A 23,167-nucleotide genomic window follows, 5' to 3' on the forward strand; every position below is an offset into this window, starting at 1 on the left:
TTCACCTTCCTCTACTGAATGTCCCCTCATTGATACACAGCTTGTAGAGGAAAGGGGTGGGCTGGCTGCACTAACAGTCCTGGCTGCTCTGGATACTAAGCAGCTGGAAATAAAGAAAATTTCCTAAAATTCATCAGCCTAAATTCATTGCTAAATTCATCACCCTATCCAAATCCCAGTGACTTCAGGGAGCACTAGCCTGAGCCCCCAAATCTGCTGGCAGATTAGCTACCCCCACGCTCCCAAGCTTATTTAGGGAATTATCTCTTGGAGGAAAAAAATGAAAAGGCATTGCTGGCAACTGGTACGGCGGCACCCCAGCAGAGGCAGCCAGCATCCCCTCCCCCTGCATTGCCCATCGCCCCCTTCCCCTGCCACCTTCTTTTTTACAAAATAAGAGAGTTGGCTATGCCTGGCAGCCCCCTCAAACCAACTGGCTGTCTTTGCATGGATGTGGGCAGAGGGGGCATGAGTCGAGGTGCATTTGTTCAGCCAAAGCCCTTCTGGCATGGCCTGGCCTGGCTGGCGAGCTCCCCATGGAGGGAAGCAGGAGTGCACGAGGGAGAACACGTCCCGTTGGCAGCGGTTTTACCAGCAAGCCCGCACAGCTTTTGCCTGCATGAGATTTTGGCATGAGGAAATTATATTATTAGTCCGTCACTTTTACAAGCATTGAAATTTATGGAGGAGGCACAGATGTTAAAAAAAAACCCCAAAACAAACAAGTACCCAAAGCTGAAAAATAAATAAGCCAGCTAAAAAGGAAGCCTCAGAGCCAAGCTGACTCCTCGGCAGTCGCTGCAGAGCTCCGTTTCCACGGCAGTGGCCAGGGATGCCCGCCAGCCGAAGTGGCGGTGGGAGTTGCCCCATCCTCTATGCCACACACTGCCAGTCCCTTTCGTCTTTACAGCAGGATCATGTCACAGTGTGTTTCTCCATCCAAGCTGAGGGTCATGGCCTTGACCCATCCCTAGCGAGGTGCAACCCAGTAAGATGGGAAACTGCAGCAAAGTTTTGCTGGTGGCGACGAACTCAGGCTTGGTGCAGAGCCAGCGGAAAAGGCAGGTCGGGCAGATGGCGAGGATGTCCCCCGGGCCACCGCACGCGGGCTCTCTGTCAGCTGGGTGGGAGGTGGGCCAGTGAAGCAGCCTGCACGGACGTGGGGCAGCTGCGTGGTGCTGTCCATGTGGCTCGCACCTCCGTGGAGGGAACCTTCCCCTCTGGCACTGAAACCAATCCAGGAGGGAGCCTCTGGACCATGCCAGTTTTGCACTTCAAAAATGCTGGCAGGTAGGCTCTCCTTTCCAATTACATCATGTCACTACCGCTCACCCGGGCTGTCTCTGGGCACTGGTCGGGATCCAGCAGCAGCGTGGTGGAAGCTTTAAACCCTGGTAGATTTGTTCCCATCTCCTGATGCTGTGGTCCCTCTACCAGCCCTGCTTTGTTAAAAATGTATGTTTTTATGAATTATTCTACTTCCCAGTGTTTCGTGTTCAGCTGCTCATTCCTGTTGTGGTCCCCACTGGGTTTGCTCCTCTTGCTGGTTTGAAGGGCCTGGACACACACTCCCAGGGGGCTGAAGCCCCCTCCTAGGGACCTGCCCTCCCCGGTACTCACACAGTGGCCTCCCTGAGCTGCAGGGCCCGCTGCCGGGGGTGTGTGTGCATGTGTATCATTTTGGAGATGGTAGTGGATAAGCTTTAAGTTAAAAATCTCACTTTTTCTCAGCAGCGCATGCAGGTACAGCAGAGGCAGGGCAGGGGCAGACACAGGGGCAGGGGCTGGGGCAGAAGGGTAGAAGTGGAAGGACAGGAACTGGGGCAGAGGGATGGGGACAGATGGACAGGGCAAAAGGACAGGGGCTGCAGCAGAAGGACAGAGGGATGGGCCAAAAGGACAGGGACTGGGACTGAGGGACAGGGACTGGGGCTGAGGGACAGGGATGGAAGCAAAGAGACAAGGGTTGGGAAAGAGGGACAGGGACACGGGAGCAGGGCAAAGACTCAGGTGTTGGGGCGGGGACCAGGGGCAGGGGCAGGGGCAGGGGCCGGGGCCGTGGCAGGTGCTGGGACCCAGGGGCAGAGACAGGGGCAGAAGCGGGGACGCAGGGGCAGGGGCAGGGACCCGGAGGCAGACAAAGGGCGGGCAGCAGAACCCAGCTCGCAGCCCACGTCCCCGCAGCGGCAGCACCGCACACCGGCGCGCAGAGCGAGGAGCGGGAGGAGCGGGCGGCGGCGGCAGAGGAGGCGGAGGAGGAGGAGGAGGGGAGGGACTTTCCCCTCCCTCCCACCCCGACACCGGGGGAAATAAATTATTCCCAGCCCTCGCACTTCCAGCTCCGTGCCCCGCACCCCGGCAGCGGCAGGCGGGGACGGCGCAGTCTTCGGCGGGCGCGGAGGGGCCGCCCCTGCCCGCGCCGCACTCCGCGCCCCGCGCCCGCCTCCCCACGAACTCCCGCGGGCCGCGGCGGGGGGCAGCGCCCGCCCCGTCCCGTCCCGCCCCGTCCCGCGCGGAGCGGAGCGGAGCGGCGCGGCGGCCCCGCCGTGCCCTGGATGCCCCAGCGGCGCCGGCGGCAGCAGCATGGAGCGGCGGCGGGGCGTCCCCGGGGGCTGGCCCTGCCTGCTGGCCGCCCTGGGTGCCCTGCTGGCGGCGGGCCGGGCGGCCGCCCCCCGCGCCCGCTTCTCGCCCTTCTTCTTCCTCTGCACCCACCACGGCGAGCTGGAGGGCGACGGCGAGCAGGGCGAGGTGCTCATCGCCCTCCACATCGCGGGCAGCCCCGCCGCCTACGTGCCCGGCCAGGAGTACCACGGTAGGTGCAGGCGCCTGCCGTGCCCGGCGCTGCGCGTCCCCCGGCGGCAGGCGCGGGGGGGCGGCCCCGGGGGGGTCCCGCACGGCGGAGCGGCCCCGCAGGGGAGCGGGAGGGGCGGGGGGCGGGCGCCCTGGACGGGGAAACGCGCGGCCCAGTGCCGCGCCCTGGGTCAGCCCCGGCGAACGAGGGGCTCCTCGGGGCTCCCCGGCCCCGAGGGACCGTCTTCCCCTGCCCCGGGCCCGGGCGCAGCCCCGAGCCGGGGGAAATTCCGAGTCCCCTCTCCCTAGCCGGCCCGGGGCCCGACCCAGAACCTCGGAAGCCGCTGGAAGTCGGCTCGCACCGAGCGCATCACCCTCTCCTGGGGGCGGCGCGGCGGCCACCGGCGGGTCCCCACGCCGTGTCCTCGCAAGGACCGCGGCCGCAGCCTGTTGCTCCCCGCGCAGGAGCCACGGCCGGGAGCGGTGGGCCAGGCACACACAGGCGGCTTTGCCGCGGGAAGGTCGCGCCCACAAATAATAAACCACCCGAGGAGAATTCAACAGAGTGGGCAAAGTTGCTCACGCAAGTGGCGTCGGTACTTTCGGGACGCATTTTGCATCACTTCGAGTGAGGGACACAGCCCAGGGCCGCCTCGCAGGCAGGTACACTGCTGGGCAAAACCGCTTTCGGCCGCCGAGTGCCCCTGTAAAGCAGCAACCGTGTTGTCCAACAGCCTTATCACCGTCTCTCTGTATAGAAAACTTCCACGGGCGAGACATTTTTAAACTCATAACCGTGGAAGACCGCTTAAAGGTATATTCACTAATCCTTCTTCTCTCTTTCTGTCTGCTTGAGGTTTTGCAACGCTACCTAATAACAGCTAATTCTGCAGCAAGCAATAAAAAGTCAGAAAAAATAACAATAAATATTTATTTAAAACACCTTGCTCAGAAACAGATACTGTGTCATGGTCCTTAGCTAAAGATGGAGTTAAACTTCTGACTTTGATATATTCCAGGTCAGAATTTTAGTTTTAGGGACATCATCGAATCATTATTTGAAGATTCTGATTGATTTTTTTTTAATTTTTTTTACTGTAAAGGCAGAAAAACCAAACACTTCAAATATTCATTTTCATGTGATCTAAGGGGTGCTGAAGTTTGTGTCTATGTATAACCTTTAACAATATAGTTTTCCCAAATTCATAGGAAACATTTGTTTTTAAAATATTGGTGTCCTTTTTAACAAACCACACGTGTAAATTTTATGACTTCACCAGATAAAATTCTCTCTTAGAGCCCCCGTATCTTCTGGCCCACTCCGAACAGTTAAATTGCATTCAACCTGATGAACCACAAATGAGAGGAAAAAAAGAAGCTGGAATTTCCATCTTGCACAATTTTAAATGCTGAACTTTAAAAAATATTCTTTGGACACGTAAATAACAGAATCACCCCCTTTCCTCGCTGCAGCCGCTGTTTAAGCCCCGTTGCTGGTCCGAGGAGAGGGGGCTGTGGCGGGCAGGGCTGCGGGCAGGGCTGCGGGCAGGGCTGCCGGCTGCCTCGGCCCTGGAGGGTGAGCAGCAGGGATGTGCGTGTTTCTCCGGGGATGGTCCTCTGCCTCTCGCCCTTTTAAAAGGGTTTTTGAATTTTAAAATAGCAGCTTGCAGAGAGCAGCTGCGCGCCCCGACCTTTCAGGTAACCAAGGGTGGATTTTCCGTCGCTGTTTTGCATCGGGCAGAGCAAACCGAGGCGGCTTTGAATATACCTCTGGGCCTCGGTTTCTGTTACCTGCCCGCTCTCCCGGGGCTCCCGGGGGTGTTGCGGAGCCGGTGCTGTCCCTGCGCCCCGGCTGCGCGCCTCCCGCCCGGCCCTGCGCGCCCCCGCGCTGCCGCTGCGCGCCGCGGAGCCGCCCTGCGCTTCTCCCCGCGGCCGGCCCGACCACGGTGCGGCCGTTCTGTCACCCCGCGGCCCCTCCGAAATTCGCACCGTGGTGGGGGTTTCCCCTCTGAGGCAGGCAGCGCTGGCGCTGCCCTGCCCTCGGCATCATCGCTGCCGGAGGCCAACATCTGTCCTGGGGCCGTCCCCGGAGCTTTTCGGGGTATCTCTTAATGCCACCGTATTAAGAAAGAGTAAACAAACTAGACACATTCGAAGGATCATGCTAATTCTTATGAACACAGAAGAAAGTCCACAGACTGAACTTGAAAACTAATTTGTTTACACAGTACAAGGTGTAGGTACACCCCGGTGTGAGCCAGCCTCGTATCTTATTTCTGACTTGCAGTGGTAATTTTTTTCAATTTTACGAGTTGATTAAACACTTACCTGTGCCAAAACAAGGCAAGAAGCACTGCCTATTTGCTATGCACAGCGCAGCAGACATATCCTTGAGCTAAGCACACTTATGCAGTTAGATTTTATATCTCATTTGAATATTTTTAAATATAACAATTATCAATGTTAAATATAGCACAAGAAAAAAAACCCAAAGTATACAATCTGAAGAAATAATTTGAAGCAATCTGGGCTTTTATATAATGCAGTTTAATGTTACTGAAAAATGCCAGTCTGCACTGGTTGAGTATTTGTCATTTAAAAATCAAACTTTAAAGGTGATCTTGTGGGGACACAGAGGTGGAGTTTTGAAACACAGTACAGAGGCACAAGACAAAGGGAGATTTACATATGTACAATGCAAATTCACCTGCTCAGAAAGCATATTAAGATACACTGCTCCAACTCTTTGCAAGTTCCAGTGAGGCCCCGTTTTACAGTTACTGCCCCTTCATTCAATAGGGACAGGTGACAGGAGCACTCAAGAGCATCAGGTTCAAAGAGAAGTGAATTGAATGAAACCGTATGCCAAGGGCTGGATGAGAAAAATTCTGATTTAAAAAAATCAGCCAACAACTTCCTGTTAGTATGTTTAGACGTTTCTTTGGGCTCTCAGGGTGGGAGTCAAACCGCTGTGCAGGTGGTGGAGCTGTGGCACTGGCTCTCAGCCGTTTGCCCAACTGCCCTGCGCCCCAGGAGAGGAACAGTGTCTGGTGCAAAAGACACTTGCCTGGGAACCAGGCAAGCACAGGAGCTCCTGCAAGTGGCTTCTCTGACACACTGGATCTGGCACTTTATTTCCCTGTGCCTCTGAATTTCATAAGTAAAATGAAGGCAATAATATTCCTTATTTTGCATAGTTAAATTAGATACTTTGGGATTTAGCACTTCTCCCCTAACCCTTAAAAATACTCCAGACTTGGCCCTATTCCTGCAATCAGTAAATATTTAAAAGTGCATTCACTGATTGAATAGGACCAGACCTACGCTGCATATAAATATGCTTTTATATACAGGACTGACTTGACAAATCGGTAAACAATTTTATTACCTTTGGCAGACTTTTATTCCTTGAATTAGCTTATTTCAAATTTAATTAAGTCCTTGAGCTGGCAAAGCACTTAAGCCCTTGCTCAAATGCAAACTGACAAAGTGTGCACTGGTGTAATGTAGGCACCTGCTCAGCTTCCTCCCAGCCAAGTGGTGGTCGCGTCTTTAGAGAGCTGCATCAGGGCCCACTTGGCTTGCTCGTAGCTTTGCTGGTAGGTAGCAATGATCCTGTTTTGGTTTTCTCCTGGGCTTTCCACTGTAATCTACAGAGCAGAATAGAATTTCTTCAGGAAAAAAGACCACAACAGTATAAATTGAAAAATTTTACACAAGTTCTTTTGGGTTGATTTCCAATCTGCAGTCAGTTTTGATTATCCGTGTTAACGCGCCTTCAGTGTTGAGAGCATGTACCGTGATTTACAGGCAGATAAGTACACTGGAAATGCATAAAGAAAAAAAGATAAAATTGACTGAACATCGAGTCTTCACTGCCCTTAATCACAGAAACCTAAAAATGAACTGTCAGATTTATAGTACTTAAAAAATACAAATGGATTACCTTTACACCACATTTTTCTTATCCCTTGTATTTTTTTTTGCTGTCACTGTGAACAGTGCCTTTTTCCCAAGGTTTCAAATTTAGATCTTTTAGGAACAACTTTGAACTGTTTTCCCATGATTGATGTTAAAACTCATCATTCTGCCCTTAAAATAGTTTTCATTAATGAGACTTGAGTTTCTATTTCACTCTCCATTGTTCCTTTTATTTTTTTCCAGAACGGATTAACCTTCAGTCCCCAAATGTTATCAGTTTCCATCAATGACTGTTACTATTCTTAGATATACTGTATATTGTCTGGAACCATTGCTTTGATAGGTTGTAAAAAATAGTTTTCAACTATTTTAAGTGGTAGTTATGCACTCTTTCAGTACTGATAAAAAGTTGATTAAAGTCTGGCCAATTCTACCTTTGTTATTAACTGCTGTATTTAAGAAATACGGATTGTGACTTAATATCTGCTTTCATTAGGGTTACTTACATTTCTAGTACCCGCTTGATCTGGTGGGTATTTTCATTGTAAATTCTTATTGTTCAGTTTATTAAAAAATAAAAAGGTGTTGGAGTTCAAAGTGAGGGAGGGGAAGAGAGAGAAAAACTGGAGAGTAAGATGCTGCTTGAGGTATAAACAGGGTTATAACTGAGTTGCAGAAACTCCTTTATGGATACTCTCTCTACCAGTTATGCTGAAGTGTAGAAAGCTTTTTGTAAGTCAGTAGAAGTAAAGAGTGCCCAGGAGGTGATGTTAGTGATGGTGCATTGGTAACAGAAGAGCAGATTGCAGTCTATGTTTTTCAGCATCAGCCCGAGAAACAGGTCAGCTTCTTGAGGCTTTTGCGGGGTATTCCCTCAAAAGCTTTCATTATCTCATCCACTTACACCCTACTCTGATCTTTGGAAGAATGGAGACTTCCATCATTTTTTGTTTTAAATTAAGGAAGTGTGTAGAAATTTTTGCTCATGGGAGTCCAGTTAGCTCCAGGGATTATTCTGTAACTCTTAAGGGACACTTAAATTAAAAATGTGAGGCTGGCAATAGGTATCAATGGAGAGGGAGTTATTAAGAATGGGGAAGACCCTTGGTCTTCAATTCTCTTCTTTCCTCTCAGGTCCCTAGCAATATCTTGCAGCTGCATAAGGGTTTCATAGCACATAAAAATTTCATCTGGGGTCAGCATTTACTAAAAATGTACTCACCCACCAAAGCCCCCAGAGTGCACCCTGACTGTGCTCTGCTGTGTTTAGGATTTTCTTGCATAAACTGAACTTTGCAAAAGCAAGGCTGATTTCTGAATACTGTGACCTGTTCTTTAGATGGTCTATTTGAATTTGGCAGATCTGAGCCTTACTTAGTGTGATTTTGAGTGAATGTGGGTTTCTAAATCTTGATGTTGGCCAATGGATTGTCTGTATTTTGGAAGCTCTTGTCTGGCCCCAGAGTTCACGTGGTGTGTCTTTGCAAATTTTAAAAAGTTGTGCTTTTAAGATCTCTTGACCACAAACTGATGAAGGATGCCAACCTTAAAAGAAAAAGGTAGGCAAGGTCACAGCCCACAGCCTCTTACAAATTGTGTTTCGCTAGGGAAGATGTTAAATTTTAACAGGTGCAGCTGTCATCGTTTTAATTTGTGGGCCAAATCAGCAGTCAGCAGATGGCTCAGCCAAAGATGTGTTCAGGCATGGGATTGATGAAAGGGGGTAGAAGGTCCACAAAGGCCTAAATGAGCCTTTCTTGCAAATTTGCAGAAGAGATGTAATCTCTGGTTAAATCCTTTCTCCCCCCATCAGAGGTCTCATCCCCCCTGCAAAGGAGACTTGATTGCCCCAAATAACAGAAATCAAAGTCAGCATGGCATGCCGGCATGACCCACATTTGTCAGGTGACATCTGATGTAGGACAGAAATGGTATTGTTGGTATTACGGGTCTGCATAGGGCAGACTATGCTGGGCTTGTCTGTATACATTAAAAAAAGGATCTTTGCCTCAGTGAGTTCACTGTCCGAGGCCCAGAGCTTGGTGTGAGAGCTGGTGTGTGTGCACGGACAGACCTTTCTTACAGCACGTCGCCCAGTGTTGAAGTCAAGGAAGAAACCTATAAATGGTAAAAGGGTGCAAAAATACTGTTTCAGTGGGGATATCACACATGTTTTCTTTTTTCTGACTTTAAAGGAGATATTTTTTAATATGTGTAATTTAGCTGTGGAATTCATTGCTAAAATCTGCCCATACTAACTGCTTTTATGTAGAAATTAAAAAAAGATATTTTTCTTATAAATAATTGTTGTAACTAGATATAAATGGATATATATAAAACAAGATATAAACTTTGTACTTCAAGACCTAAGGTGACCAGTAAATGATTTATAAGTAGGTTACTGTGCCGTGATGGCATGTAGTATGTTTCTCTAATGTTTCCCGCATTGATTATTCTACCAAACCCGTGTTGGTTCATTAGGTAGAACAGGACGAGACTGTAAGACTGGCGGCATTTCTCATTTTCTTTATTGTTCCCTTGATCTGGATTTTTGAAGACCACTGCTTTTGAAATACTGTAGCATTTTATTATGGTACAATACTACAGTATTTGCATATTGACTAGTTGAAGTATGATTTTCAATCTGATAGTAGCTGTGGTGATACAACTGAGATGGATTCAGATGCAACATTTATTTGCTTTGTGTGTCTCATGCCCTACAGCAGTGGTTTAGATTTGTCATGAGTGTTTGCTGCATGGAGAGGGAAGGAAACAGCACTGTCTTACCTCTGAGAATAAGCAACCTTTCATACCAGCCCTTGTTATGAGAATTTCAATAGTCTCTGATGAAAGGTTCAGTCTTTTTAACATGCTTCCTTTCTTTGTGTTAACATTTCCTGCCTTTTCATCGGGCATGAAAGGTGCACAGAGTGCAAATGTGTGTCTGGAATATTTGTGTAATTCCCACTTTTTCTTCCCCCAGTTGTGACTAGCCTCTGGGATAAACATAGGACAAACTCTGACAGTGCAACTTTTAACATCTGTCAAAGCCCAAAAACAGATTGCCTGTGGAAAAGACCTTCCCAGTCTGTCAGACGATGCCTTCTTGTTAGGCGGGCGGTCTTCCTCTGTTCTTACTCCCCTCAGGTCAGTCCTGGAAAATGAAAGTCATAGCCTGTGTCACACAGTTCGCACAGCACAGGCTGGGCTGTGCCAATGGATGGTGGAATCATGGAGGCAGAGATACCCCTGGTCCATGCCTGTGGGACCTTCTCCCAGGTCCCCCCCAGTGCTCAGATGCCTCCCATGGGTGACACATTTTTTACTCTTTTCCTAAAGGGAAGAGCAGGGTCACAGGGGTGGGTTTTTTTGAAGACTTAGTTTTGTTTCAATATCTCTCTCACTAAGCATTTGCCTTAAATAAGGCAATGTCAGAGAGGTGTATGTCCTGCTTGGAGAGGGAGAACCAGGATTTGTGAGGGGCATTAGGGTTTGTGCCCATTTATTCCACAGTCGAGGACCAGGCATTACTCTGTTCTTCTGCAGCTGGAGAGGTCCTGGCTGGGGCTGGTGGTGGCACCCAATGGCCAGGCATGGGGCCCACAGCCTCCCTGCCATTGTCTCCTGCAACCGTGTGGAGCAGCTGATGCCTCCTGGGTACCACAGTGTTTCCTGGGCAGCTGGGTTCAGCTTGGGTTCAGCTTAGCTTCAGGCAGAGGCACCTGTGGGCTTGTTCTTTGTTTCACCAACCGCATCATCAGCTGTGTCACTGCAGACTCCCTTTGCTCCAGTTGTTGCCTGTTCACTCTTGTCCTGCTGCTGTCAGCATGGTTTTCTGTTTGGGGAGATGGTTGGTGTATGTGATTTTTGCATGCTGGTAGTGACCCCCACAAGGCTTCTCTCCATCCACCCCAGGTCTTGCTGGGGAATCAGGACATTCCTGACTGCTACCTTGTAGTGTTTCCTCATGACCTGTTGTAGGCAACGCCCTTTACATGAACATCTCAGTCTAGAAAGCAGGAGGTGTCTGGGGGGACTGGACATGAGTGGCCTGTGAAAGTTGCAGGGGAGCAGGTGTGGAGTTCAGACACTTTCCCAAAGGCTTTTATTGCAAAGCGGAGCCTGTTTTTTGCAGTCTTTATAAAGTCCCTCTTGCCATATTTTTTCATCCTGGGAACAAAACAGAGAAGAGCGTTCCCTGCTCCTTTCTAGGCACTTTGATGTAATATTGGTTGTGAGAGTTTCACAAGCGTCTCCTTAGGGGGTGAAATCAATGGTGCTTTTACAGTTGTTGAAATTCAACCTGCAAGAGCCCTGAGTGACAGCAGGTGACAAATCCATCTCCCTTCTGGTGCAAGCTTTATCATACACTACCCTAAGTTTTCAAAAAAACCCATTCATCCAGCCTTCTACAAATTGACCTTCTTCCTAAAATTGTGTGTGCTGCAGGTTTCTCTCCAAACTGTGCAAGCGCTTCAGTGCCATGTCCAAGTGCTGCCCCAGTTTCCCATGTCCCAGAGTGACAAACACCACGGGGTGTATCCAGCCCTGCAGCGGGACCAGTGGTCCCCACAGGCCCTCTCTGGGGGCATGCCATGCCCCGCTCCCCGCGAGGGAGGTGGTGTGCCAACCTGGGGGACAGCCTGTCCCCACTTCCTTGCTGAAGTGCCAGGTGCCAGCAGGGGGGGATGTCAGATGGATGGTAGCCCCACTTGCCTCCAGCCCCGTCCCCTCCTCCCCTCCTCCTCTCTGCCTACTCAGAGGAGAGAGCAGCTCCAGGGGACAGTTCAGAGTATTTGATTGTGATGCCCAGGGTAAAATTTGATTTAGGTTTGGTGGATAACAAGTCTTACTAATAAGCCCAGCCTTCAGGGTGTAGGGGTTCACTAGGTGTTGGAAATATTTGTGAAGCCATGTGTAAAACTGTTGCTGCATCTTCTCCTGAGGCAGAAGCCTTAGGGCATGCAGGGTGGTCGCTGGTTTCTCTCTTCCGTTTTGCAAGATACAGCACAGGGGGAACTGGTAGCGCCCTTGCTCTTCTTCCACAGGGTGAGCGGATTAATCATCAGAGATCAGGCTGAAGATCTGTGTGTTTCCCTGAATGGCATCTACTCACATGTACACGTCTGTGGCTGCTTGTTTCCCACAGGAGGCAGGGCCGTACACATCAGGCTGAGGGGATCAAGTTATAAACCAGACCAACTATGCTAAGAGCTTAGCAAAATTACAATTGCCTCAGATCAGCCAGAGTTATTTATTCCTCCCCATGTCTGCTTGAAGGATAGTTTTGTAAATAAAAGGCTATAACCTGACAGAGCTGAAAGACAAGAATAGGGTCTTCCTGCCTGCTCCAGCTCTGGTTGTGGTTGTGTCTGCTACTGTCTGGCTCATCTCTCCTTGCTGCCATGGGTGGCTGGATGCTGGCACTCCATCCTTTGTACCCTTCCAGCGCCTGACCATCATGTAGCTGTGCACAGAGCAGTCTAGCCACGGTGTAAGGGACCTCAGCATTTCCCTCTTTCCACACCCCTCGATGTTACTTTCAAGAGTGCAGTTAGATGACCAAAAGTTGGTAAAGAAGAAAACCCCCAGTTTGTACAAGGAAATCCGTCGAGCAAGCTCCCTTTCATGCACAGGTGTACATCTGGGCACAAATGCTGTTTTCCCCTCCTCATCCTGCTGTATCACACCTGCAGGTGGTTCCTGGCCTGCCCCAGCTTGGGTTTGAAGGGATTTGCATGTTGGTTGTTCATGGGTAGCATATGTAGGATACTCCCTGGGAACGTACGGGGAGACCATGAAAGGTCTGTCCACGTGCTGAGCACATCATAGCAGAGAGGAGGGAAGGAAAATGAAAAAGAGAGAGCATATAACACTTGCTGGCCAGAAGACTTAGAGAAATCTGTGAATATTCTTCCCTCTGTGGCTGAGAGGTACTTTGTGGTTACAGCATTCAACACGTCTGGTAGAATATTCATAAATGAGTTAGCGAGGACACAGAAAATCAGCTTTCCTGTGTAGGTTGCCCGTGCTCTCGCAGAGGAATATTCATGGCAGAGCTGGGTCTGCCCATGACGGTCCTGTATGCGGGAGCTCTTCCAGCACCAGAAATGAAAGCAATGAGTAGGTGATTGGCCTTTTTAACATCTGAAAACAGCAGCATGACACTCTGTGGCCTCTCTTCGAGTCAGGCCCTGGGATGTGAGAAGTCATTTATCACGTCACACAGCTTGGCAAGGCCTCTGCCGTTTGCCTTCCACTTTTTCCACTGCTCCCCAGGACAATACAATAGATAGGAAAGAACAAGAAATATAGATAATATTTATCTTTCTTGCTGTGGTTTCCAGGCCACACTAACCTTCCAGTGTTCCTATCTTGTGGGGGAAATGCGCTGCTAGAAAAAAACAACTCTCCTTCCAGAATTAGACACATTCATCTGAACACTGGATGAAATGATTATTGATACCAAGAGCTGCAGAGAGAAACAAAACAGCACAACTGGCCAAGGCAAAGATCCTGGTTTAATGAAGCAGGCTTGTGGGGATACCAGGCATCAAAATTAAAGAGTCAGTACTAGAAAGCGCTGGGAAAAAAGGTTCCTAGTACATTTGAAAGAAGTGATCTCTGGCTGAACTCCAGTGTTAAACATTTCTGTAGAGCAATTCTGACTCTGGCCCGAAAAGACTTCAGAACCTGATTCTAGTTAGTACGAAGATCAAAAACCTCTGGCAAATATTTTTATGCTTTTCAATTATTATAGCTGATTTGCTGATGACTGATACTGTCAGATAGGTTTTCAAGTTGATAATATTCTTGCGTGAGACACAGGGCTTTAGAATTGATTCAGCTGGAATTGCCACATTTGTAGTGAATTCATTTAAAATCTGGTTTTGTGAAGGATAAAAACTGATATGTGAGTAGAATTTGATAACTGTTTTAATGGAAAATGGGGGAAGTGACACATTTGAGATATATTACTGATATTTTCAAAACAAAGTTTTGATTTTTGTTTTGGAAAAGTATCTTAATTGTGAAACTGACTGTGAAAAAGAAAAAAAGAAGTTAGCTGCATAATCAGAAAATGAAATGAGACTTTTCTGCTTGAACAAAATTCTTTATCTAATTTTTTTGGGTTCATTGAAGATTTTCATATTGACCTAACTGATATTTTAATTTATTTTTTTGTGCTAGACCCCTCAGTACTTCTTTTATGTTAACCCAAGCTGCTGATCTCTTTTTCTTTCTTTTTCTTTTCATTTTGGTCACTGAACCAAAAATCGAACAGTTCTACTTCTGACAAGTTGACCATTTAATTTCCGGCCACTGAACAGATCTGATTCAGACTAGTAACCCTCACCACTCTCCTCACATTTGTTCCCAAAATAAATTACAGAATAATAATTTGCTCTTTAAGGCACCTAACTGCAGTTGGTAGCAATACTGCCATTTCCAAGGTAACAAACTCATGTTTTCTATAATGATACCTGCAGTTGCTATGTGGCTTCTGATGTATATGTTGATCACAGTTTCCTTTACATCTAGTCATTGTTCAGTTTACTTTTTCAGCAGAAATCTTTTCCCTCATTCAGTTTCGGTAAAAAAGCCTGAGAGGAGATCTGTTGCTTGGCTCCTTCTGGATGTCTACAGTTAAAGGACATTTCTGCTTCCAAACTTGAAAACCTGTTGTGCATCTATAGAATTGGGATTCATTTAACTAGACAAATAGGCTTTCATGTCTTTAAAATTATCTTTTTTTTCAAGTAATAATATTTACAGAGCTGTACATCTCAAATAGAAATGACCTGCTCAGAGTAGACATGGAAATTGGCTTTGAGAGATGCAGGTGTATTTTGCTCAGAGAAATGATCCCCCCATGTTCTTCATTGCCCCACTTTTCCTTCAACCTTTAGTTAATGCAGTTACAGAGTATAATGGAGTTACAGTGGAGCTGTGATGTTTGCAGAATTTGCCTCAACCAGTGGAGATGAAAAGGTGTGGGTTTGGCTGAGGCTGGCAGCACCGGTCCCTCCCCAGCCTCAGGCAGCCCTGAGTACTCCAGTGAGCATCTGTGGACCTTTTCACTCAAAGAGATGTAAGTTTTGTTTCATCAAGTGGTAGCAGATGTTAGAGAGCTTTCATGCCATTCATCACCAAGGGAAAGCCAATGCAAAGGCATCTGGCTGTTTTCTTAGTACAAATTGTTTTTTTAAACTCTAAACTGTCTTTGAGCAGCGGTGGTGGTGTATTACACACTGGCTACTCTTATTCTGGGACCTTGACCAAAAGCCCAATGTCCAGCTCCCCGCAAGTGCTTTTTTACCAATTAGTGAGATTACAGTAGAGAGCAAATTCTCCTGCTATTTGCAACATTTTCCATTTGAGAAAACACATTGTAAAATTAATTGCAGTACAATATTTCTTCTGATTGCACTTCACTAACTGCTAAGAAACACTACTGAGTGACTTGCACCGTAACTATTAATCTTTTATTCCAGATTTACAAAGCTTGCACTTGTTGCAGCTACGAAGTACTCTCTACATGCAAACAGTCAGAAACAGGAAACCTCTTTTTTTCTAATTGACATATTTTCTCTAGAGCATGTAGATTTGTTATGAGGTGCAGAGCTCATACAGACACTAGTAAGCACAGTACCTCAAATCTTTGTCAAATCATTGACAAATAAAAATTGCATGTTCTGTCTGACACCTTGGAGTGCTCCAACTCCTGATGCTCCAGGGTGGAGGAGGACTGTGGTCCCCATGAAAAAGGATCAGTGCCAGCAAAGCCCACAGCTCCTTAATGCATCGTGTAATGTGAGTGATGAGACAAGAGCTTTGGGCAGCAGGCCAAGCTTTAACTCTACTCACTTCTTGAAAATTTTACTAATTTACTGCTCGAGCTGAACATGTGAATGGCAGTTTCCATCCCTCTTGGGGCAGTACTGCACTGGGGCAAGCCTGACCCTGGCGTCCAGGTGCAGAAAGGTGAGGCAGAAGGGATGACTACACATGAGGGAGCAGTCAGATTTTCAGTTTACTAGATTATTCCCCTCTTGTCTCCTTTTTCAAAGAGCTGGGCTCATTCTTCAGAGAATGTAGCTGGATCGACAGCTTCCATCTAGTAACTTCCCCCAAAACTGCTAGGCAGATGTATCGGTAGGAAAAAAATGCCACAGTCCAACAATCTGAATGACGTTCCAGCTGTGTGCCAGTTCAGTTCTCATCTCTTCTGCTGAATTTTACGTGTGTTTATTATGTTTAGCATGCAGAGTTGTTGTAATGAATTTGAATTAGAGGGGAATATTCTTCTTTGTGCTTTTTTAATGGCTGGATCACTGTGCTCTGGTATAAAGAGAGATTGATGCCTTTGTAATTAACTAGACCAGAATTTGATGGCCTTTTTAGTTTTGGATTTCACTTGCTGGTACCTTGTATAGGTATTTACCATTGAGGCAAACCAGGAATGAATGATAATAACATATTACATTTCCTCTATTCCTCTTGAACAATTTGGAAATGTTTAGGTATAATGAAAGTATAATAATAAATTTTTTACTTATACACTTAAGAGCATATTCCATGATATCCTTTGTTACATACCTGGCTGTTTTGTTACTTCTCGAGCTTTTCTGTTGCAGGCAATCAGATGGCTGCTGGGATAAATACATGTTGGGTTGCTAATCATTTAATGTACTCTTCAGAATCAGAAGTGCCACAAGGAAATATATGTGAGTGGGGTGGCAGAGATCTTAATACATATTTTAGGATCCTGGGTATTTAGCAGCTATTTATTATGCTTACTGTTTGTGTCATGGTAGGCCTAACATAATTACCGTCATATATCAAAAGATCATAGAATCACAGAATCATAGAATGGTTTGGGTTGGAAGGGACCTTAAAGATCACCTAGTTCCAACCCCCCTGCCAGGGGCAGGGACACCTTCCACTAGAGCAGGTTGCTCAAGGCCCCGTCCAACCTGGCCTTGAACACTGACAGGGAGGGGGCAGCCACAGCTTCTCTGGGCAACTTGTTCCAGTGCCTCACCACCCTCACAGTGAAGAACTTCCTTATACCTAATCTAAATCTACCCTTTTTCAGTTTAAAACTGTTACCCCTCATCCTATCCATACATTCCCTGATAAAGAGTCCCTCCCCATCTTTCCTGGAGCCCCCTTTAAGTACTGGAAGGCCGCTCTAAGGTCTCCCCGGAGCCTTCTCTTCTCCAGGCTGAACAACCCCAACTCTCTCAGCCTGTTAGATAGCCCAACTGTCTAGTGTCTTGAAAATCCGCCTTTAATATATCCCAGCAAAACCACATTTCTGTGTCTTAGATCTGGTTTAGGTTTTGGATTGGCACCTTTTATGTGGTACAAAGCTGGTAATATATTGGACAGGAATTAGAAATTGCAGGGAGATCTCCCAGTTCTGCTTAAAAAAAAAAAGAATCTTGTGATATACTTAAATATAAACTTACTTAAATGTACCCAAAGATTCAGGTTAATTTTTTCTTTCCAGGAACAGAAAGCTGTGGAAGAATGCAAACATAATTTCAGTTTTTGTGACTTGTTCACTGTACGAATACCTTTTGTCGAATTTGTAGCCTGCAAAATCCCATGTTATTTAAAAAGCTACAAACTGGAACATCTCCCTGTGAGAAACGAAGGAAGAAAGAAATGTTTCTCAAACTTAAAGCAGGATTTTTACATACTAGCTATAAATATCTTGCAACTGTATGATTTGCCTTTAAAGAAAATAAAGCTGCTTGCTGTCTCTGCAGAAATGAATTGGGGAAAGGGATTTGTCCAGGGTAATTCAGTCTGATGAATGGAGAGATATGTCCATCACTACTAACGTGACAGTTATTCCTTCTAAATATAAACTGATAATATTATATATTAGAGGCTTGATTATACTGTTAAGAAGATTAGTACATTTAAACAGAAAATAAAGGCTTATGTGCCCTAAATGTGAAACTAAAAGGAGAGGGTTTTATATATGGTGGTATCACAACATTCAGTACCTTTAAACAAGGTATTTTCCCCATGAAAGTACCTGTAAGGAATAATCACTGCATGCTGCCTCTGGGAATAAGTGAGATGCCTTAAATCTAATCTCTTTCAAAGTGATAATTTAAACATATGCAGGTATTAATCTTGGCATATTTAGGTGTGTTTACTAGAGTAGGCATAACGATTGCGTGCAATCATGTCCACAAGGTCAGTTTTCTGGTTCATCCATTTTCTGTAAATGTTTGGGCCATCTTTTAATTGCAGAAACTGTGGCACATCTATAAAAAAATATGACAGAAGGGAAAAATGGTTGATGATGCCTCTGTGATATTTCTGTGAATCAGACCTATGAATTTAAAATATTTAACACATATTAAAGATTTCAGTGTCTTTTAATATTGTGCTTGACTTACACAGTACTGTCTCTAAGGACATAGCTGAATCTTTTGATGGTATTGAATTTATGACATTGAATTTAAGACTTTTGTGCTCATGTCATGAAGCTTGTTAGGTAGTGTTTAACATGTCTCCTTTTCATTTTTATTTTTTTGAAATTCTTGTTCTTTATAACCTAGTAGTTCTTCTCAGTGAAAGATTTATAGTGAGGATGGGGGAAGACTTGATCCTTTTACAGTTATCTTCCTGATAGATAGCATTCCTTGATTTCCTTTTATGCACTGCTCAAATTAGATATTCTGCACCTTAATCACAACACCATCTTACTTACTTTATCTTTTAAAAGTAAAAGCATTATGATTATAAATTAACTTAGAAATTTTATAAGATCTTCTGCCTCAGGGCTTGTCTTTGTTCCCAGCTGAAGCATTGCTCCCTGGTCAAGTCCTGTCCAGAGAAAAAAGCCCCTTAATTGAATCCAGCGGGGGCTGCAGTCTGAAGTGGCTGGTTTGTCCCGAGGCAGAGCTGGAGCTGGTGTTAACCCACAGCCTTGCTCTCTCCGTGAGCTGAACACAGACTGACTCCCCAAGAGCCTGCGTTTGTGCCAGTGGTGCAATTTATCACACGGACACCAAAAGTGTTGTGCAGGTCAAAATTAAATGCTTGCACTTCAGAGAGCAAATCAAGGAGATGTGGACACCCAGGTATGTCGAGTGCTGGCTTTTCCACCCATTGGTTTCTCAGGACACCATGCAGAGGTGTGCCAGCCCCTGAGACCACCTGGCTGCAGGTAGCATGTCTGCCTGCCTGGTGCTGATGGCGCTTGCTCTGGGTACTGGTTTCATCTGGGATAGAGCTAATTTTTCTTCTTAGTAGCTAGAATAGTGCTGTGTTTTGGATTCAGTGTGGGATTTGGTATGAGAAGAATGTTGATAATACACTGATGTTTTTAGTTGTTGCTAAGAAATCAAGGACTTTTCAACTTCCCATGTTCTGCTAGTGTGCAGGTGCACAAGAAGTTAGGAGGGAGCATAGCCAGAGCAACAGACCCAAATTGGCCAGTGAAATATTCCATATCATATAACGTCATGCTCAGTATATAGACGAGGGTTGGCTGGGAAGCTCTTTCTCTCTTCTGGGATTGTGGTTTCGGGATTTCCCCTCTTCTGGGATCACTAGCTGGGAATGGGCTGGGCATTAGTCTGAGGGTGGTGAGCAATCACATTGTGCATCACTCGTTTGTATATTCTATTACTACTATTATTATTATCATTATTACTTTAATTTTATTTCATTTCAATTATTAATTTGTTTTCATCTCAGCCTACAAGTCTCCTTACCTTTACACCTCCAATTCTGTCCCCCATCTGCTGGGACAGGGGAAGGTCACTGAGTGGATGTATGGTGTTTGACTGCCGGCTGGGTTTAAGCCACCACACTGCAAGAGGAGGTCAGGTCTGGCTTGGGCTGAGATGCTCTGAACCTGCTGCCCTACTTCCCCAACGAGCTGGCTGGTGCCACAGGGAAGGGCTGCCTGGCCCTTCCTGTCCTGGGGTACAGACTTGGGACACAGCTTTGCCTGTTCCTCCTTTGGGTCTGAAAGCTCGATGTACAACCTGGCCATTCTTGGGGCTGTATATGCTTTTTGTACTACACATTTAAATTCTTCAAACACTTGATTTCTAAAATAGTAAAAAAAAATAACTTTACTTGCAGAAGATTGATGCAGGAGTTAAACGCATGCAAACCATCACACAGTGATTAAGCAATGCCTCTTTAATATGGTGGACAAGCCTTTTATCCTGAAGGTGAGAATCACGAGATACAATCACATGGTACAATTCTTTCTGATTTGACAGGTAGCTTTGCACATGCTCCTTAGGCTCTCTTCTGGTTGGATGAAAACTGCCACATCGACATTGTACAAACTTCTCGGCCCAGGCCATCACCCTGAAGCTGTTTACCTTCCTGGTTTCTTCCTCATTCTTCCAGGGTCAGTCCCTTGTCACATCCTCGCTCATACACAGGATTGCTCACACGTCCATTTTCTTGCAGGGACTCCTTCTGAGTCCCCACATTTACTAGATTTTACATATCTATAAGAGCTGCCATACTTTAGACACCTAAACTTCCCTATACTCATGTTATTAGGACCACTGCATAATAATGTCCATAATATTAAAATGTCCCTCGATGTATTTATTGCTTCTGTTGCTTTGGTGCTATTTTCACTGTCATAGCAAGACACTGTAGACCAATACACTAAATAAATATTCTTCACATTGCTGTGGTGTAGTTGCCTTTTCTGCATGCTTACGCTTGCAAATAAATATATTTCTCCCTGAAGCAAATTTATGTGAACAGGCTCTTTTCTAAGACACTCTCGGTACTCTGTCTGTCCTCCCTTTTTGATTGTGTTGGTTAGCTTCAATCAAACATAACATAGGGATACGGGTATTAAAGATGCTAAATACCTGAAAGCTTGATGGAAATCAGTAGCCAGCAGAGGGAAAAGACCCACGGTAATGCCTTCACCAAAACTGAAGGCAGGCGGGTGAGCTCAGCTATTTATGAACCCTAGGAGAACTCATGCAGAGAGGGACTGTGCACATACCCCAGGCACAGAAACGCCTCGGTAAGACTCTGTTATATCCTACAGACACCGGAGGATTTAGCAATGAGGCACTGATCCCCCACTGAAACCAGCTTTTATTTCCCCACTGAAAATAAAAGCTATTCTACTGCAGTGTCTCCTGTGGATCCCAGCCACAGGGCATTGGGCATCAGGGCCTCGCTGTCCTGGGGGTTGGCTCATGTTCAGCATGTCCTGGGGGCTGCTGAGCCATGTGACCCTGTCCCAGCCGAGCAGAGGTTGGCAGTGATGGGGAGAGAGGCCCCCTCCACTGGGATGGGCACAAATGGGTCACAGCGGGGGTCTCTGGGGCGACAGGGGTGCCCCAGTTCCAGGTTGCCTCTGCTCCCACCCTTGCAGCAAAGCCCTTAGGAGCAGCAGTGAGTTTTAGGTTTCTAGTCATATCTGGGAGATAATTTGTTGTTCTGGACACATAACCAGTTCTTCTGGTGACCATCAGAAGTTAGTGGCTTTTAAGCCAAAGTCTGATCTTGTCCCTGAAGTTTTAATTCGGCTCCTGATTAAAGAGCAGCTTTCTATAAAGGGTACCCTCTGTGGCTGCAAAGAAAGGGCATAGTGATCCCTGTGGGAATAAAGTCTCAGAAGACATAGGATGAAGGCAACAGCACAAACCCTCTGGAGATCTGTAGGGCCGAAGTGCAGTGGTGTAAGATGGGTGGGAGGTGGCTGTGGGCTCCTGTTCGTCCACTTGCCTGAAGCCAGCCCTGGGGCAAAGCCCTTCCCAGGCATTAGCCCTGGTGGAGATCAGTCTGGGGCTACGTACAGTGAGACATGGGAGAATCTCAGGCATAAACAGGTTATTTCTTTGCCTTCAATGAGATTTTTATTGTTGTTAGGAAAATCCTTCCTATTAGGTCTTAACTTTCATTCTGTGCTCCACCCAAGTGTGTTTAAATATTAGGTGATTTATTTCTATATTTTCATTTGTCCTCCATGGGAATGACAAGGATTTTAATGTCATACAGAAAATCCTTTGAGATCTTCAAATTAGAAAAGCTCTACTGAAGTGGAGTCCTTTTTTTTTAAACACAAAATGAGTTGTTTGTGACTATAATTGATGATATGCTTATGAATCCTTTGAGTTAAATAAAGTGAATCAGGTAAACAAAGTACTTTGTCTTGCTCATATGCATTCTTGCAAAACCAAGAATAAAACATGATGGTAAAGTAATTGATTTGAATTAGTTTTACCAAAAAGAAACTCTTTTGCTGGAATGACAATATTTAAATTTTGTGCATCATCCTGGAATCACTTTAAATTTAATTTAATTTTTGTATTAAATTTGCATTTGGGTCATATTCTGTGCTAGGATCAGACTCCAATGGGTGGAAATGGGATCATGACTCCAGTGGGTGAAATGTTATTAAATTGGTCCTGATCGGTGGAGAATTTGGCCTTGAATTGAGTTCTTATGACATCAAACAATGTCTAATGCAATTGTAACAGAGTATTTTTAGGCAAAAGCAGTGATACCACAGAAGCAGGCTGGCTTAGGTAATATTTAATACTTGAAGTCCAATGCTGATCAAGATACCACTTTCCAATTTTTTTCCTGCAATCTGCCTGCCCTCTGCCAACCACTGGTGTGTGATTAATTGACTGACACGAAGTCTGTTATTTACATTGCAGATATATTGTAAGTAGACTCCAGGTGAAGCTCACAGCATGATGCATATTTACCACCATATGTTCAGGAGGTTGTGAACAGAAAAAAGTAAGTCCAAAACCAGAGGAGGTATTAGAGGACACAATAGAAAAGCTAATTATAAAAGCCTTCAAAAGCAGTCCCTGCTTCACTGTTTGATGTCCCACTATGTAATTACAGAGAACTAGGAAATAAGGGAAGATAATAAAAGGAAGATAATAAAAGGAAGATGTAAAAACCAGGGCATGCTACTTTGTGAGAGAAGAGGAAAGCAGAGCTCCCAACCCATTTCTCCTTTAGCTGTTGGAAATGAGGGAAGGCTGTGAAAGGGGGATGGAGGGGGCAGGTGTCCTGGACAGTATAGACAGAGGAGGTGTGAGCTCAGGGGGAATGGGCAAACTTTGTCAGTGCCTTTTTTCTGGTGCAAACTGGCGTGTCAGCCTCCTGAGGGGGCTTTGCACCAGGTGGGATGGTCAGAAAGGGACTGCTGAAGCTGGCAGCTGTATCATCCCTATTGGCAAGCAATAATTTGTTCCCTTTAAGCAAGGACAGCATGAGATGAAATCACCCCACAGGATGCCACCCTTATTTTAAAGTCCATTATGGGCTGCTTGTGCAAGTAGAAAATCTCAGTCTGCATCCATTACTCTAGCCCATGTTAATGTATATATTTTTCCTTGCTATTTATATCACTTCTGAGTTAGGCTTCCTCTATGAGGATCACAGGGTGTCTCCAGTTGTTCCATAGAGC

At 46.0% G+C, this 23,167-nt stretch overlaps 1 protein-coding gene across 2 annotated transcripts in view; it reads left to right on the forward strand.

The window, feature by feature from the left end:
- The first annotated feature begins 2,525 nt into the window (after positions 1-2,525).
- The window catches only part of RELN (reelin), a 296,224-nt gene continuing 275,582 nt past the window's right edge, over positions 2,526-23,167 (forward strand). The window contains exon 1 of one of the 2 annotated variants that reach the window (XM_074827840.1): positions 2,526-2,812. In XM_074827840.1, coding sequence (XP_074683941.1) covers positions 2,584-2,812 — 229 coding nt within the window. In that variant the 5' untranslated portion in view covers positions 2,526-2,583. The remainder of the gene's footprint in view (positions 2,813-23,167) is intronic. The other variant, XM_074827841.1, reaches the window with a different exon arrangement.

Source organism: Strix aluco, chromosome 5 (assembly GCF_031877795.1).
Source record: "Strix aluco isolate bStrAlu1 chromosome 5, bStrAlu1.hap1, whole genome shotgun sequence".
Classification (NCBI taxonomy): Eukaryota; Metazoa; Chordata; class Aves; order Strigiformes; family Strigidae; genus Strix; species Strix aluco.